The sequence below is a fragment of the Theropithecus gelada genome, chromosome 18, assembly GCF_003255815.1.
Source record: "Theropithecus gelada isolate Dixy chromosome 18, Tgel_1.0, whole genome shotgun sequence".
Lineage (NCBI taxonomy): Eukaryota > Metazoa > Chordata > Mammalia > Primates > Cercopithecidae > Theropithecus > Theropithecus gelada.
The window spans coordinates 27,128,314-27,147,910 of NC_037686.1; the positions used below are offsets into that span (position 1 = coordinate 27,128,314).

General features: G+C 37.4%; 1 protein-coding gene across 6 annotated transcripts in view; it reads left to right on the plus strand.

Moving 5' to 3' along the window:
• The window catches only part of MAPRE2 (microtubule associated protein RP/EB family member 2), a 169,793-nt gene that overhangs the window by 122,717 nt on the left and 27,479 nt on the right, over window positions 1-19,597 (plus strand). For all 6 annotated transcript variants that reach the window (XM_025364906.1, XM_025364905.1, XM_025364903.1 and 3 more), the window contains 2 exons: window positions 180-325; window positions 4,711-4,924. In XM_025364906.1, coding sequence (XP_025220691.1) covers window positions 180-325; window positions 4,711-4,924 — 360 coding nt within the window. The remainder of the gene's footprint in view (window positions 1-179; window positions 326-4,710; window positions 4,925-19,597) is intronic.

Consider the following 19,597-nt stretch of genomic DNA (forward strand, 5'->3'; position numbering starts at 1 on the left):
CTCAGCTCCTGTGGACAAGGAAATATAAGCGCATTGGTAGGAAGGACACCCACAGCCAGGAGGACTCTGCTCTGAGTGATGATGGCACCTGTAAGCACAATCCCCTTCCAGCCTAGCAGTCCTCTACCACATCTGGGTACAGTGAGACTCACTCCGGTACTGTTCTTGTTTCTTTCCAGGAGCGGCCTATTGCCAATTCATGGACATGCTCTTCCCTGGCTGCATTAGTTTGAAGAAAGTAAAATTTCAAGCAAAGCTGGAACATGAGTATATTCACAATTTTAAACTTCTGCAAGCATCATTTAAGCGAATGAACGTTGATAAGGTAGGAGACTTGTACCTCCATAAAATGTGTTGTTGTTTCTTAACATTGTTTTTGTGCATAGATGCAAAAGTCCAGGAGCATACCGATGGGATATATCTTGATATCTCAACCGTAGGCGGGGGTCTGTACCTAGCATAAAGCATCACCCTAAGTTCTTGTATTTTTATGAGGTTTTCATTTCAGATTTTCTAAACTTGTAGCCAGGAAACTGAAAACTAACAGGGCTCACAAATGTTAAAGTGTTATTAGTTATATTTAGCATTGCAGATGAGAAACTTTTATGTTCGCCAGATGCCACTGTGGTTCTTTGTATTTTGTTCCTTCAGAGAAACATCGTGTCATGGCAGAAACAGCATGGGTTTGAATCCCAGCTTCATGACTTGAGCAAGCTATTTAAATTCTGAGTCTCAGTTTACCCATCTGTACAATGGGACTAAAAACCCCTTATTCATGGTTATGAAGTTGACATGAGAGACAGTGTCCAGTATAGTGTGTGCGCTCAGATTCTCAATGTCCATAATTTGCCCTTTTTTCTCCCATGAATTATTATACTTTTGTCCTGGAGTGGTACAAATGGCCTGGAGTACTTTTTCTCTCAGTAAGGGATTATTGCTAAAACTCAGTCTCTTTCTGCATGTTTACTGCTATTTAAATACATACTCAAACGATGTTCCTTATTTAGGAGATATCTCTGAGCATGAATGAGCTTGGAAAGAAATGAATTTTGAATAAGGGGAAAGAGATAAACCAGCAGGGGAGAAATGGAAACCTGTTCTTTGCATAAACAGGGGTAATGAATAGGCTACGGAAATGAAAAATAAAATACCAGATTATAAAAGAGAGAGATTAAAGGGAAGTTTGATAAACTATGTATTTTGTAAGCTAAGGCAATTAATATCTTCTTAATGACATTCTTATCAATATAGTAAGAAAATCCTGACTTCTCATTTTCTTGGAATTTTTATTTCAAAACATACATTCTCTTTCACATTGTAGCCCTTTGGATTATTTCCAACTTTATGTCCTTTGTCATGGTTAATTTCCAATTAGCTCTTTTCCATACGTATTTAAAACTAGGGATGTGTAGGTTCTCCTTACTTTTATAATACCTCTTGTGTCTTTTTTATTCATTTCTCTATACATGCTTCTAGATTAGAAAGAAAAGAAACGCCTTTTCATATGTTTATTGATGGAACTTGTGATACATCAAATTAGTGGGTTCCATATCGCTCTAGAAGTATGTACACACAGAATGGATGGGCAGTTGCTAAGAATGTTGAAGAAAAAAATTATTGCAGTGGAAGGAGACTGGCCATGACGGCCTTTGTTAGCCTCTCTAGCTTTAGTATGCAGTGATTTGATCCAAAAGTCCTGTGAGAAACAGCATTAAGTACCCTCATTCATGTGTGTCATAGCCTGATGGCATGATGGAAAGTTCTGTGCTTTTGCCTGCCACCTCGGATTTTGAACTTTTGCCCCTGAAGCCTACATGTTGATAGGGAATGCAAAATTAGGTCAACAGAAGTAAATGCCGCCTTTTCACAGCTAATATACCACCAGTGTCTAAAACTATTTTTAAATTTTCTTGTCTGGCAATAGACAAAGTATAGTATTTGTTAGTTAAAAGCTTTTTATGCTCTAAAAAGTTGATTTCTAACAATCAATATCAGCCTAAACAAAAATTTTAAACTCAGAAGACATAAAAGTGATTAAATAATACAATTAAAAGCCAGTTAAGGCTGAGAGCAGTGGCTCACACCTATAATCCCAACACTCTGGGAGGCCAAGGTGGGAGGATCACTTGAGGCCAGGAGTTCCAGACCAGCCTGGTCAACATTGCGAGACCCCATCTCTACGAATTTTTTTTTTAATTGCCAGGTGCAGTGGCACATACCTGTAGACTCAGCTACTCAGGAGGCTGAGGCAGGAGGATCTCTTGAACCTACGAGTTAGAGGCTGCAGTGAGGTATGATCGCACCACTGCACTCTAGCCTGGGCAGCAGAGTGAGACTCTGTCTCTGAAATAAAAAAATAAAAATTTTAAAGCAATTGAGTGCACATGTGGCAGGAATTCTTCCTTGTAAGCAGACTTCACTGAAGTTTGGGGGAAGTGAGAGAAGAGCAACATACCACCACCAAAGTCTAATTACCGGAAGAATGTTCATGAAAAATATGGTCTCTTCCAAAAGATTGCTTCTCTTTCTTTTGCTCTGTACTTGGTTTAGTTTCTATTTTAGCTACATAAAAAACATTTTTGCAAAATTTATTGCTAATTATTTAGTTTAATGCATGCTTCAGTTGCTTTTTTCTTCCCACTTTTCATTGATATGTAAGGTCTTTCTACATTTTCTAAAGCTAATTATTTAGTTTAATGCATGCTTCAGTTGCTTTTTTCTTCCAAGTTTTCATTGATATGTAAGGTCTTTCTACGTTTTCTAATGTGGTCCTATTGATACATTTTAAGATGTCAATGATACATAGCTCCCATAGTGGCAAAGTCTTATTCAAAGTTTAATTTCTATAGCTTCCATTCATATTATCACACAGCAAAGCTGTGAGCTGTGTGCTTGTCTGAATCACATGCTCACACACTCACACACACAATCTCACACTCTAGCTTTGTAACTGTCTCGTGATTCACATTCAGCTAGTATTCCCACCCGAAGATGTAAAAGGTAAGAATTCAGTGATAATATAATTCACTTAGCTAGATACCTTTCCATTTTCTTTAAAAAAAAAATTAGCGAATTACACCAGTCAGAATGGCCATTACTAAAAAGTCAAAAAACAGATGCTGGTGAGGTTGTAGAGAAAAGGAAATGCTTATACACCATTGGTAGGAGTATAAATTAGTTCATTGTGGAAAGCAATGTGGCGATTCCTCAAAGAGCTAAAAACAACTACCATTTGACCCAGCAATCCCATTATTGGGTATATACCCAAAGGAATAGAAATTGTTCTACCATAAAGGCGTATGCATGTGAGTGTTCACTGCAGCACTATTCACAATAACAAAGATGCGGAATCAGCCTAAATGCCCATCACTGACAGATTGGATAAATAAAATGTGACACATATACACCATGGAATACTATGAAGACATAAAAAGTATCTGTTTTTATTGATTTAAATCTTATTCATCTGCACTCTCTAGTAACTATAATCTTTATATGAGTTTATCTCAACACAACTGGGCTACATATTACAAAGAAATTTAAAAAGTTTATCGGCCAGGCACAGTGGCTCACGCCTGTAATCCCAGCACTTTGGGAGGCCGAGGCGGGTGGATCACCTGAGGTCAGGAGTTCAAGTCCAGCCTGGCCAACATGTGACACCCCGTCTCTACTAATAAACAAAAATTAATCCCAGCTACTTGGGAGGCTGAAGCAGGAGAATTGCTTGAAACCAGGAGGTGGAGATTGCAGTGAGCTGAGATCGCACCATTGCAGTCCATCCTAGGCGACAAGAGTGAAACTCCATCTCAAAAATAAATAAAATAAAATAAAAAGATAAAAAGCTTATCAGTCTTGAAATAGCACAACATCCCAGGCTTCTGTTTTTCCGGAGAGATGCTTTGATGATAAATGTATTATGAGTGGGACCAGCCCCTCTTGACAACTGAGAATATTCCTTTTGTCTGGCTTGTTCAGAATTATTAAATATTCCAAGAAAACCGACAGTGATGTTTTGGTTTAGTTCTTTTTTTTTTAGTTTTCAATTTTTGTGTGTACATAGTAGGTGTATAGATTTATGGGGTACCTGAGGCATTTTGCATGCAATGTGAAAGAAGCACATCATGGAGAATCGGTTATCCATTCCCTCAAGCATTTATCCTTTGAGTTACAAACAATCCAAGTACACTCTTTAAGTTATTTTAAAATGTACAATTAAGTTGTTATTGCCTATAGTCACCCTGCTGTGCTATCAAATAGGTTTTATTCATTCTTTCTAACTTTTTTGTACCCAATCACCATCCCCAACTCCCCCTTTCCAGCCACTGGTAACCATCCTACTCTACATGCCTATGAATTCACTTGTTTTGATTTTTAGATCCCACAAATTAGCGAAAACATGTGATGTTTGTATTTCTGTGCCTGGCTTATTTCATTTAGCATAATGATCTCCAGTTCCATCCATGTTGTTGCAAATTACTGAGTCTCATTCTTTTTATGGCTGAATAGTACGCCATTGTGTATATGTACCACATTTTCTTTATCCATTCATCTGTTGATGGACACTTAGGTTGCTTCCAAATCTCAGCTATTATAAACAGTGCTGCCATAAACTTACAAGCGCACGTATCTTTTTGAGATACTGTTTTCCTTTCTTTTGGGTATGTACGCGCACATGAGATTTGTAACTCACATAGTGATTTTTTATTGCAGGTAATTCCAGTGGAGAAGCTAGTGAAAGGACGTTTCCAGGACAACCTGGATTTTATTCAATGGTTTAAGAAATTCTATGATGCTAACTACGATGGGAAGGAGTATGATCCTGTAGAGGCACGACAAGGGCAAGATGCAATTCCTCCGCCTGACCCTGGTGAACAGATCTTCAACCTGCCAAAAAAATCTCACCATGCAAACTCCCCCACAGCAGGTATTGTCACCATGAGATTGCAGGAGTTGCTTTTATCTTAGAGAATGGCTCAGACCCTTCTGTGCTTTACCATGTGTTTCTGATTGATTCTTCCCAGCCGTCAATATTTTAATGCCTTTGGATGGTTTCTACTGTTGTCTGTTTCACCACATTTATCTTCCTGTGACCCATTTGTCATTAGTCTAACCATCTTCATTTAAACTATTAAAAAGGCAGAGCTATTTGCATTATATCACTGAAGGTGGTAGTGAAAATAATACTTCCAGGATAGATTTCTTTTTCCTTTCAGTTTTTCAAGAAATTTCAAGTAGCCTGTTTAGATTTTGACTGAAGTATTTTTACTGCTTAATTGCTGACAGTACAGAGCAGAATATGAACTGAACTATGTTGTTAAATACGGATCATCATCTCTAACCCTTCATGAACTGTACATCCTATCTCCTCTGTAGGCAGTGGCAATTTTTATGCAGTAACATTCAGCAATACCCTGTTTATCCAGCTTTGTCCAAAAGTGAAGTCGTTGAGGAAAAATACCTGGAACACTAAAACTTTAAAAACTTCTGTGGACAAAAAAAAAAAAAACTTTCTAAAATATATTATAAACATCCTTGCCATAAATAGCAGGCTTTACCAAGCAGAATGTGTTCTTATAAAATTGGGTCATTATTATAAACACGAGTTGGGTACTGCACAATTAAACATTAAATCATCCAAAATCATGTTTCCATCTCAGTTGTGGAACCCAGTGTTCCAACTTGTTAAATCAGTAACCTTAATTTTGTAAATAAAACAGATTTCTTATTTATGCCCAAACTGCAATCAGAATGGAGTACAAATGGTTAACAGGACCACATAGGTGATAATAGCTTTGAAATCACAGTTTTGCTCACTGTTAAGCAGCATTTTTATCATCTTATTTCTGGATTTATGGCTGTATTCCAGCTGGACTGAAACCACTGGAAAACTGACATGACTTTTTGAAATGTTTTTAATATTTAAAAATAAATATTTTAAAAATATTTTTAAGGATAACAGATGAATACTTATACTCACTAGTATGAATTAGATGAATTCTTCATCTGCATTAAAATAGTACTCATGTAGATGAAGAGGAATGAACAACTCTGGAAGAGTTGTTAGGAGGCAAAATAGACTGGATGTTGGTAATGGCTGAATGCTGGGATAAAAGAGGAGGAGATGTTAAACATGGCGTCTTACACAACTGGAAGGATTTGGGATTTTGTTCAAGAAGTGCTGAAAGAGAACCAGATTTGGGAAGAAATCTTGAGTTTGTTTTGAACATACTAAGTTTGAGATTCATTTGTGACATCTAAGAGAAGATCAACATAGGCAATTTTTGTGTTGGGGGTGGTGCACATGTGTGTCTGGAGCTCAAAGGAGTTATAAGCTAAAGAGAAACATTTGCAATTCTTCCATATATTGATGTAATGGATGCTGGAAGCGAATACTGAGTGATAAAGGGTAGAGTGCCTTGAGAAACTTGGGCATTTACTGATTGAGTAGAAGAGGAAGGGCTTGCATAGGAAGCAGGGAAGGTGCCAGAAAGAATGAAGGAAACTAGGAAGTGATGTGTCAGGGAAGCAGAAGGTAGGGAGCATAATGGTCAACAATGTCAACATCTGTTGAGAAGTCAAGTTAAATGAGGCCTGAAAGAGTTTATTAGATTTCTCAATTTGAATGATTTCTCCATTCAGTAGAATGGTAGAGCCAGGAATGGCTTGAAGACAAAGTTGGAGGAAGGAAATTGAGACAGTGGAAAGATCTGACTTTGGAGCCATAATGGGTGAGCCTATATAGAATAAAGAAAACTAAGCACAGATCTTTGGAAATACATACATTTAAGGGGGAGGAGGAAGAAGAGGAAGCTGCAAAAAAGATGAACATCAGGAAGAAAACCAGGAGAGCTCAGCATCAGAGAACAAAAACAGTAGGAAATTTGTAGACAGAGGGGTCAACAACAGTGCCAAATATTAATTGTGGCGATATCAAATAGGATGAAGCCTGAAAAATAGGCCAAAGTCTGACTCCTAGGAGGTGATTAATAGTCCCTCAGAGAATTGGTCCATTAAAATACTGAGGGCATAGGCCTAGATTGCAGCAATTTAACAAGGGCTTGTGGAATTGGAGACAGTAAGAGTATATTCAACCTTTAACAAATGTGTCAGGAAAAAAAATGGGGGAAAATAAACACATTTGGTTTGTGTAGGGAAAAGAGTGATAGCAGCTTCAGGAAATAAGATTGGAAGGAAAATGGTATTCTTTTTCAACTGTTCTTGTTTGCTTTTAGGATAAGGCAATATAAACAGGTTTGTAAGATGGGAGACATGTCTGTGGAGAAGGAATCATTGAAAATAGGAAAAAGAGGGGAAACTGGAGTATGACGCTAAAGCCGAAGGGAAAAGATGAGATGTCAAGGGCATAGATAGAGGGTTAGAAAAGAAAAGAGAGGATATTTATTTTCTTGGAGCCATAGTGATAGGAGAGGCTGTAAAAATTAAGCCACAAAGATTTTGGGAAGCAAACCTTGATGGCAGTTCAGATTGGCCTTCAAGTTTTGTCGGCAGTTTTCATCAGTCTAGGAGCTGGAGTGGAGGAAAGGGGGATGCTGTGCCCTCTCCAGAGTCTGGGATTCAGGAAGCATGTGGGGTGGGAGGAAATAAAGGTAAGAAAATCAAGGGTGTCTGATATTTCTCATCTTAATGTCATTCTCTACAGTTGTGAGTGATGAATAGCTTGGACTCAAAACTCAACTGCCATATTTTCAAGTTTTCTGTGGTGAGATTGGACAGACCTCAGAATATTTTCTTCCACAATCATAACCTGTCCTTAATTTTTTACCCATTGGCACCAATACTCCTCCACACCCAGACAGCCTGTTACTGTGCTGCCTTGGCCTCGTTTTCTAGAAATTCCCTCATCTGTCTTTCACAAAAGCCACAGAGAAACGTGCGCCATTTTGATAGAATGTCCATGAACCTGAAAGAGAAATATATATTTTCTAGAGCTTAACCTCTTGGGTGATAATGCTCAGGAAACCCATTAAAGTCAACAGATAATAAATTTTATTTTTAATGTTCTCGAAGGCAGTAATTTCCTGAGACCATGTTCCTGATACCTTGACCATGTTTACATTATTGGCATTAATCAGGGAGAAATGATATTAGAAGTCAAACAGCCATTCCCTTTTTAATAAAATATGCTCTCGTTTTTGGGCATCGTGGGGTAGTAAGACTATACTGGGGATATATCACATATAGAGTGTTGTTATTAAAAGCCATGATAGGAGAAAGGCTCCTATAAATGCATTAAGACCTCATTTTTTTCTAGAAGTCATATATCCAGTTATTGGGAATACAGCCGAGATAATGTAAGCCAAAATGTCTTCTAAGAGTCAGAATAAGTGTTGTAAAATCTGTGCTGTAAAATGTGTGCACTTCAATCTTCATTCATGAGAGTTTCTGAGGTACTTACTCAGGGTGTGTTTGCTCTTTCTTAATTTAGACATAATTGTAATGAAGATGGGGATGTGGTTTCTTAGCACATAGCTCATTAGGGCAAGGAATATACAGGTATCAATAGAAAGTACAAACCTCAGTTTAAAAAAAAAAAAAAACTTAGCAAAACCTTACTAAAGAGCCTAGTAGTATCCTGGGATCTGTATTACAAGATCAAATCGTTCCATTGCCTCTCAGTAGTCTTTAGTATATGTATGACACCAGCAGGCAGTGATCAATACTCTCATAGGTCCCTTACACTTCTTAGAATTGTCATAATTCTCTGAATATTGACCCTGATTTATTTCCCTCATGAACTCTATTTTTACATTATCCAAACTGGCGCCCCCGCTTCTGGTAGTCACTCAAAGCCATTCTCTTTATACACAGTCTGCTTTTGTTCATCTGAAATTTAGAGCAAATGAACGGTGACGGTCAGCAGTCTGGAAAATTCACGTATCTGTATCACATTTATCTCACAGTGTTGCCAGGTCACTAACATATAGCAGTAATTTTCTACCCACCTCTAAGCCTTGGTCATTTCTTAATTATCTGCATTAGTGTACATAAGCAGTGGCTGGTATAATTGAAAACAGGTGATGGTCCTTAATTTTTTTTTTATTTTGAGTTTGGAATACTTGATTTATTTTTTTAGTGGATTTATCTCTCCCCCAAAATTTCCTCAGGCCAATATTAAAATTAGCTTGCGTGTCCTAACTATTATATAGTAAGAGCAGTAAGTGGCAGCTCCCAAACATTTTGTATGACAGAGGGACCAGATTAGAGTGGAAAAAGTGATCCTGGAGTAGATTGTCACCATTATGATAATTAAGAAAGGACTTAGTCTACATTAGCAAGAAAAAAAAAATGTGCTTTTACATCGTACAGACTACTTACATAAGCATGCAGCAGAGATTGCTATGTATAAAATAGATATATTCTAAATACTTAGTGCATCTTGTTTTTGTAGGAACATGCTAGATTTTTCAACCATTTTGATACAGAGAAAAGCTTTTCTTTATGATTCAGAGAAGCCTTAGAATAGTTTGGCTGTGGCTTCTCTGTGCGTCGTTGGGGACTTTACTGTAACAAGCTTACTGCATAAGCAGAGGCTGTCACCTAAGGGCAAATGGCTGCTTGGTAAGTTTTATTGTCTACGTTCTGAGGAGTTGCATCTTGAATTGGTTTTAATATACCAACCAGGGACATGTATTAAAATACACATTTTCATAATGATAGATATGTAAGTACATGCATCATTGTGACTCATGATGTTTGTAAATTTATTGCTATGAGCCATATCTGCAACTCAAGATAACTGTTGGTGCGGATTGGTTTTTATGTGTGAACACTTACTAAACATAAAAGGAAATTCAAAGTTATGTAGTTACTATAGCAACGACAGCTTAGACACATTGCAGATTCATATACATCCATGTATTTAAATCAAACGCCCATATATAAATATAGTGTGATAGATTTAGAGTTGCTATGGAAATTGAGTTTGAGCTTTCTGCTTTCCTTAGGGACTTCAGTGTTTCAGCCTTAAAATCAGATTAATAGGAATGCTAGAAAAGTGGTTCCAAAAGGAAGCAACCTAAGTAGAATAGAATAAAGTATCTGAACAATCGTAATTAAATCCCTAAATGTAGATTTGAATAAATCCTAAAGTGTTTTTCAAGAACATTGTTGACTATTTGAATATTCTCACAATTACCCTTAATGTTGAGTTTTCTAAGGCTGTTTGTATGACTGTAAAATGTAATCATGTTTATTCATTTATTTATTTAGCAATGTATGAGCATTTGTTGAGTACCTGTCATCTAAGTACTCATCACCTCTCACCTTCTTTTGGGAAATAAGAATTGCTTTACTTTGTTGGGGGTTTTGTTTGTTTGTTTTGCTTTTTAAGAGAGGCAGTAAAAATAGCGGTAAGAGGTGGTTTTTATCCTTGTCCTGATCTTGGCTTTATGGCCCAGAATATAGTCTTTTTTGGTCAATGACCACATGCACTTGAAAAGAATGTGTATTCTGCAGTAGTTGGTTTGATAGTGTTTTAGAAATATTAATTAGATCAAGGTGTTTGATAGTATTAGTCAGATCTCCTATGTGTGTTTTTTCCTTACCTAATAAGTTACACTGTCAGAGTAAACAGATCTGTGTTTTATGGATTTTTTTGTTGTCCTGTTCTAACATTTGCTGCAGTCTGTTGAATTTTCATGCATTGATCATGGAATTGTCCATTTTTCCCTTTAATTCTCTCCATTTTTGTTTCTTGTATTTTAGTACTCTATTACTAGATGTATACATATTTGTGAGTGTTAAGTCATCCTGTTAAATTGAACTTTTTTGTCTTTTTTTCTTCTAAAAAAATGGGATACATGTGCAGAATGTACAGGTTTGTTACATAGGTATATGTGTGCCATGATGGTTTGCTGCACCTATTGACCAGTCCTCTAAGTTCCCTTCCCTCACCCACAACACCCAAACAGGCTCCATTGTGTGATATTCCCCTCCCTCTGTCCACGTGTTCTCATTGTTCAACTTCCACTTATGAGTGAGAACATGCAGTGGTTGGTTTTCTGTTCCTGTGTTAGTTTGCTGAGGAAGATGGCTTCCAGCTTCATCCACATCCCTGCAAAGGACATGATCTCATTCCTTTTTATGGCTGCATAGTGTACCATGGTATATATGTACCACCTTTTCTTTATCTAGTCTGTCATTGATGGACATTTGGGTTAGTTCCATGTCTTTGCTATTGTAAATAGTGCTGCAGTAAACACACGTATGCATGTGTTTTTATAGTAGAATGATTTATATTCCTTTAGGTATATACTCAGTAATGGGATTGCTGGGTCCAATGGTATTTCTGGTTCTAGATCCTTCAGGAATCACCATAGTGTCCTCCACAATGGTGAACTAATTTTCATTTCCACAAACAGTGTAAAAACATTCCTGTTTCTCCACAGCCTCGCCAGCATCTATTGTTTCCTGATTTTTTAATAATCACCATTCTGACTGGTGTGAGATGGCATCTCATTGTGGTTTTGATTTGCATTTCTCTAATGATCAGTGATGTTGAGCTTTTTTTTTATATATGTTTGTTGGCTGCATAAATGTCTTATTTTGAGAAGTGTCTGTTCATATTCTTTGCCCACTTTTTGATGGTTTTTTTTTTCTTGTAAATATGTTTAAGTTCCTTGTGAATTCTGAATATGAGACCTTTGTCAGATGGGTAGATTGCAAAAATGTTCTCCCATTCTGTAGGTTGCCTGTTCACTCTGATGATAGATTCTTTTGCTCTGAAGAAGCTCTTTAGTTTAATTAGATCCCATTTGTCAATTTTGGCTTTTGTTGCAATTGCTTTTGGCATTTTTGTCATGTAGTCTTTGCCCATGCCTGTGTCCTGAATGGTATTGCCTAGGTTTTCTTCTAGGGTTTTTATGGTTTTGGGTTTTACATTTAAGTCTTTAATCCATCTTGAGTTAATTTTTGTATAAGGTGTAAGGAAGGGGTTCAGTTTCAGTTTTCTGCATATGGCTAGCCAGTTTTCCCAGTACCATTTACTGAATAGGAGATCCTTTCCCCATTGCCTGTTTTTGTCAGGTTTGTCAAAGATCAGATGATTGTAGTTGTGTGGTGTTATTTCTGAGGTCTGCTCCATTGGTCTATATGTCTGTTTTGTTACCAGTACCATGTTGTTTTGGTTACTGTAACCTTGAAGTATAGTTTGAAGTCAGGTAGTGTGATGCCTCCAGCATTGTTCTTTTTGCTTAGACTATACAGGGTCTTCTTTGATTCCATATGAAATTTAAAATAGTTTTTTTTCTAATTCTGTGAAGAATGGCAGTGGTAGTTTGATGGAAATAGCTTTGAATCTATAAATTACTTTGAGCAGTATGGCCTTTTTATTGTGTGAAGTGTTCCTCTTTATCTTTGATAATATTCTGTGTCTTGAAATCTATTTTATCTGACATTAATCTAGCTACTCTAGCTTTTTTATGCTTACTATTGCATGGCATCATCTTTCTCCATGATAATTTAAATTTCTACCTGTCTTTGTCTTTATATTTAAAGTGCGACAGCATGTAATCAGGTCTGCTTTTTTATTCATTCTGATAATCTCTACTGTTTAATTGGAGTGTCCAGTCCATTTACATTTCATATAATCATGTAATTATTGATTTGGTTGGATTTAGATCTACCACATTGTTTTCTGTTTGTCCCCTCTGTTTCTTGTTTTGTTGTTTCTCCCTTCCTGTCATCTTCTGGATTTTTAAAATATTTTTTAGGATTCTATTTTAATTTACTTACCATCTTTCAGACTACACCTCTTTGCACTTATTTTTTAGGTGTTGCTCTAAGGATTACATGTATATTCTTGTTTTTTCACACTGTCCTTAAAATTAATACTGTATACCTTTATGTAAAATGTGGAAACCTTGCAACCACCCCCCCATTGTTCTTTGTTATAGTTGTCATATGTATTACATTTATATACATTATGAACCTCACAAGATAATGTTACAACTTTTGCTTTAAACCTACACTATCTAATACATGTTGGCTTTTGAACACTTGAAATGTGCTTGTTCATCATTAAAATGTGCTGTGTGTATAAAATGCATGCTGAATTTAGAAGACTCAGTGTGAGAAACAGAATGTAAAACATCTAATAATTTTTGTATTGATTACATGTAGAAATTATATTTCATATATGTTGTATATATTTTGCATATGTTAAAATCATTGGAGCTTTTTTACCTTTTTGATGTGGCTACTAGAAAATTTATGTGGTTCACATATTTCTATTAGACAGTTATGCTTTAAACAGTCATATCTGTTGTAAAGAAATTACGGGAAAAGTTGTTTGTTTCATATTTTTACTATTTTCAATGTTCTTCATTTCTGAACACCCAAGTTCCCTACCCGCTTCGTTTCTCTTTAGCCTGAAGGCCTTTTGTTGGGATTTCTTATATTGCAGGTCCAGTGGCAAAAATTATTTTAGATTTTTCTTTTTCTGTAAATGTCTTTTTTTTAACCTTCATTCTTAAAGAATATTTTCACTTGATAAAAGATTCAAGCTGGGTTTTGTTTTTCCTTTTGTTTTATTTTTTGCCTGTAAGCACTTTAAAGATGTTATTCCACTGCATGTGGCCTCCAAAGATAAGAAGTGCATACTCATTCTACCCTGTATGCAATACATAGTTTTTCTCTAAGTGCAGTCAAAATTTTCTCCTTATCTTTGGTTTTCAGTAGTGTGACTATGATGTGCCTAATTATGGTTCTCTTTGAATTTATCTTGTTTTGGAGTTCATTATGCTTCCTGAATCTGTGAGTTTATGTCTTTGGGAAGATTCCAAGCATTATTTTTTCAAAATTTTTTTCAGTTCCATTCTTTCTCCTATCCTTCTGGGACTTCATTTATCCATATGTTAGAGCTTTTGAAATTATACCACAAGTCCCTGAGGCACAGTTGATTTTCTTCCCAGTACTTATTTTCTCTCTTCTTTAGATTAGATGGTTTATGTTGATGTAAATTCAAGTTTACCCTCTCTTTCCTCTGTCATCTTCATTCTACTGTTGTAGAAGTCTTCATTTTTAAATTTCAGCTATTGTATTTTTCTGTTTACTTTTTTTTCTTTCTCTGCTGAGTTAGCCTATCTTTTCATTCATTAGGAGCCTATTTCCTTTACTTGACTAAGCAGGCTTATGGTAGCTGCTTTGAAAGTTTTTGTCTGCTAATTCCATTATTCTGGCCATCTCACAATTGACATCTGTTGATTTTATTTTTCTTTGAGAATATATCACATTTTCCTGGCCCTTTATATGTCAAATAATTTTGAGTTATGTCTTAGTTATTGTGAATTTTAATGCTCTGAAGACTGGATTTTGTTATATTGCTGCAAAGAAGGTTGATGTTTGTGAGTTAACAGGCACTTAACTCAATTAGAGTCCAAGGGAAAAATACTCAGAAAGTTAACTCCCATTCAAGGGGATCTAACCTTAGCCTCAAGCCTGTGCCTTTATGTAAGACTTCCTTTTCCTTGTTACTGCAAAGATGCACTAAATCTTCATTTACCTTTTTGAGAAACTCCTTAATTTAACCACAAATGTTGGTCTTTCCCTAAAACCATTATTTACTCTAAGAAATTAACTCTAGGACAGTCTATGATGCCTTTTGACTTCCCAGAGCCCTGTAGGGTGGGTACAGTTACCCTTCTTGTCCCTTGATGGTCTTGCCGTCAAGATGAGTCATGCCTGTTTATTCTTACAGTTTGCCAGTAGATGCCTGCTTGATACTGCTATTTTACAGTCCCCAGTCACTTACCCACATACTCTCCTACCCAAGTCCCTTACATATGTCTTTAAGGATCAAATATTAATTTTAGAAATCATGTAATAATACAAGGAAGAGATGCATTTTTCTTACTAGCCCCATAATTAGCAAGACTTCTCTTCAAATAGATGTTAGTACTTCTCATTATTATGCAGAACACTGTTTCTTTCTTTTCTTCTTTTCTTTTTCTTTTTTCCTTTTTTTTTTTTTTTTTTTTTAAATTGAGTCTCACTCTTGTTGCCCAGACTGGAATGCAATAATGCAACCTCCGCCTCCCGCATTCAATCAGCGATTCTCCTGTCTCAGCCTCCTGAGTAGCTGGGATTATAGGCATGCACCACCACACTCGGCTAATTTTGTATTTTTACTAAAGACAGGATTTCTCCATGTTGGTCAGGCTGGTTTCAAACTCTCAACCTCAGGTGATCCACCCGCCTCGGCCTCCCAAAGTGCTGGGATTACAGGCGTGAGCCACCACGCCCGGCGGAACACTGTTTCTTTTACCCAACCCCTACCCCATATTAGCATTGCATCCTTTTGACCTGTTCATATTAAGAAACTATTCCATTGCTAAGCTGCATACCATTTAATGGCTACTCCCTTAGCTACATTAAGACTTTGAAAAAATAGAAATATTCTAATGGCTCAACTAATTAAATTCTTATAGAAGATCCCCTACTCCCTGGAAGAAGAGAGGTAGCAGTGGTTTTGTTCTTCTGGTTACATATGTAAGATGTGTAAAAGACACTGCTAGACATTGAGATACTTTTCTCCTCAAAGAAGAACTGAAACTGCATTTCCCTACATTTTAGTTTGTTCAGGCTGCTGTAACAAAATGTCATAAACTAGGTAGCCTTGTATAAACAACCGAAATGTATTTCTCACAGTTCTGGGGACTGGGAAGTCCAAGACCAGGGCACCAGCAGATTCAGGGTCTGGTGAGAGCCCTGTCCACATACATGGTGCCTTCTGTTTCCTCAGATGGTTAAAGAGGCAAAGCCCCTTAGGCCTGTTTTATAAGGGCATCGATCTCATAGAGATCATGATCCATTAGACCTCCCAAAGACCCCACCTTCTTAGTACTACTGTGTTGGGGATTAGGTTTCAATGTATAGATCTGAGGGGGACACAGACATTCAGACCATAGCACTTACCTCTTATGATGATAAAAACCACAGCATAAAATATGAGCAGTGCCCTGCCTTGCCAGTACACTGAATATTTCCAAGTTTAAAATATTGAGCAGAGAGAAGAGCAGAAAATTATGAAGAATTTTGGAGTTTCAAATGGGAATCTGCTGGCAGTGTCTGTAGAAAAGCCCAAGGGCTTCTTCCTAGGAAGAGCCGTACATTTTTCATTGCCATCCTAATTTCTTTGCTTACTGAGATAGAATTTTTGACAGATGATTTACTAATTCAATTTGCAATTTTTAATTATTTTGGCTTTCTGGGTCAAAGTATGTACATTTAAAAAAAAGCTAGAGTGTTTTAAAGTTTAGAGATCAAAACCTACAGAATGTGGTGGTACTATTTCTATGCAACTCAAATCTGAATCTTAATATGAATAGAATTTTTCATGAAAGTTAAGGAAAATGAAAACATTTAAAACGTAGGAGAAGGCCAGGCATGGTGGCTTATGCCTGCAGTCACAGCTTTTTGGGAGGCCAAGGTGGGAGGATTGCTTGAGCTCAGGAGTTTGAGACCAGCCTGGGCAACATGGCAAAACCCCGTCTCTACAAAAATTACAAAAATTAGCCAGGCGTGGTGGCACACACCTGTAGTCCCAGCTACTCAGGAGGCTAAGGTGGGAGGATCACTTGAGCCTGGGGCTCAAGGCTGCAGTGAGCCATGTTCATGCCACTATACTCCAACCTGGGCAATAAAGTGGAACTCTGTCTCAAAAAAATAAAAGATAGAAGGAGTCATCAGTAATATTAGCAAATATTTATTGAGCACATATTAAGTGTCAGCTATTATCCTAAGAACTTAATATGTATTCAGCAATTCTAAAAGACAGATCATATTATTACCCTCCACTTTAAAGTTGAGGAAACTGAGGCATGGAGAGGTTTAGTAACTTGCCAGGGTCACACACTAGAAGGAGAGGACTTAAGATTTAAGGCCTGACTCTGTGATTCCAGAACCCATGCGCATTCATCATTATATTATATTGTGTCTCTCATATGTCATGGATGTGGTCTTGTTTTCTCCTCTTACCTCCTCCCCACACTATACTGAACCACAGTAAATTTCACAACCAAATTCAAATTACATGGTATATGGAGGATATAAAAAGCTCTGCAATGTTACTTAGGCTTGAGACGACAGAACACATGCTGTTCTATTGAGATGACATTTATTTTTTTATCGTGATTTTTCAAAAGTTCAAAAAAACATTTCCTTTCATCCTTCCAGTAAGTTCTAGGGTGAGAGAGAGTTACTATACTGTAGAGTTACTGTCTACATTTATAGATGCAGGAAATGTTAAAACCATTTGTTCCAGGCCTCCTATTAGCTCAAAAGCAGAAGTGTATATAAAGCCAAGAATATTGAGCCCTAGATTAGTAGAATTACTAATCTCTGTTTTCTTAATCCTTCAAGTCCATTAGCTCTCCATGTGAATGCTCTGGGTGATTTGAAAGTGAAGGATAGACACCATTGGCATGTATTTGGGCACGTAGAGTCTGTTCCTTCGCACAGGGCTCTGCAGAGGAGGGCGAGGGTCTCCATTGTTGTCCTCCCTGCACTGGCAGACCATCCTAGCCCTTTTCAAAACAGCACTGGGTCATTAATCTTATATAGCTGTTCCTGATATGTGTTGAAATATTAATTCTATAACTAAACCCCATGTCCTCATCTGATGGATCATTCCTTTACTCTCCATAGGTATAATATCAGATTTTACTTCCAGCCTAACTGTAAACCTCGCCAGACCACACAAGACAGTGACTTAGCATTCATTCTTAGTTTCCACAAGCAGAATGTCATAGATTGTCTGTGAACCTATTTTTTTTTTTTTTTTTTTGAGACGGAGTCTCACTCTGTCGCCCACGCTGGAGTGCAGTGGCCGGATCTCAGCTCACTGCAAGCTCCGCCTCCCGGGTTTATGCCATTCTTCTGCCTCAGCCTCCCAACTGGGACTACAGGCACCTGCCACCTCGCCCGGCTAGTTTTTGTATTTTTTAGTGGAAACGGGGTTTCACCGTGTTAGCCAGGATGGTCTCGATCTCCTGACCTCGTGATCCGCCCATCTCGGCCTCCCAAAGTGCTGGGATTACAGGCTTGAGCCACTGGGCCCGGCCCCCTATTTTTCTTTATTATTGATACCTTTTTTGTTACTTAGTATATTGGGCAGGAATCACAAACAGCTTTGACTTGTAGAATTTTCTAGAATCCCTTTGAATTGGGTGAACTACGCTATAACTCAACTCTGTCTTATTCAATCATTGTTCCCCCATTGCGTGGCCCGTAGAAGGTCCTCATGTAATTATTGAGTTGATGAGTTTAAGCCGAATCTTTGCAGCGTTCGTCTGGATCAAGGAAGATGTAGTACTCAGTCAACACATGGCTGTTTTTGAAGTGCTCTCGAGTCATAGCCATTACCTGAGAAGCCTCTTACACTGTAACTTAGAAAGTATGCTAGTACACTATGCAGTAGCTCAGAAAATGTTTCCTTTTGAAATTTTATTTCAATAGTTTTTGGGGTACAGGTGGTTTTTGGTTATATGGATAAGTCCTTGTATGGAGATTTAGGTGCACCCATCACCTGAGCAGTATACACTGTACCCAATATGTAGTCTTTTCTCCCACACTCCCCGCCAACCTTCCCCACCCCCGAGTCCCCAAAGTCTATCGTATCACTCTTATGCCTTTGCATCCTCATAGCTTAGCTCCCACTTAGAAGTGAGAACATGCACTATTTGATTTTTCATTCCTGAGTTATTTCACTTAGAATAATGGCCTCCAGCTCCATCCAAGTTGCTGCAAAAGATATTATTTCATTCCTTTTTATGGCTGAGTAGCATTCTATGATGTATGTTACCACATTCTCTTTATCCACTCGTTGGTTGATGGGCACTTAGGTTGGTTCCATATCTTTGCTATTGTGAATTGTGCTGCTGTAAACATGTGTGTGCATGTGTCTTTTTCATATAATTACTTCTAGAAAATGTTTCTTAACAGTTCCTACTTCTTGGATTCCTTGCCCTTTTTGTGAAAGCTTTACCTGAATTCTCATTCTTTTTTACTAATTGATCTAGTCTGTCAACAGATGTTTGATGATGCACTGTAAGAGATTCTGGAGATACACAGTGATTCTAACAAGACCCCTGTTTTCAAGGAGATTACATCCTAGTGGGAAAAGTTGACAATAAATAGGCAATAATAATAAAGGGAGGCGAGTTCCCTCAGCATGTGTAGGAAGAACACCTGGGCTAGTCTTAAACATCTTCTATAAAGGTTTCTGAAATAAGTGAAGTTCAAGCAAAACTTAATGAATAAGTAGATGTTAGCCAAATGGAGGTGTGTTGAAGAGCATTCCAGGCAGAAAGACAAGGATGCTGAAGTCAAAAGAATGTGCTCCATTCAGTAAAGTGCATGTTGTTCGGTGTGGATGTTGAGCTATGAGACTGCAGAGGGAAGCGGGGCTCTTCTTATTGCTAAAAAAATAAAATCACAAACTTAGCAGCTTAAAATAACACTTATGCATTATTTTATAGATTCTAAAGTCCAGGCATATCTTAGCTGGGTTCTCTGTTTTAGGATCTCACCAGACTATAATCCAGGTATCCACTGGGGTGGTGGTCTCATCAAAGGCTCA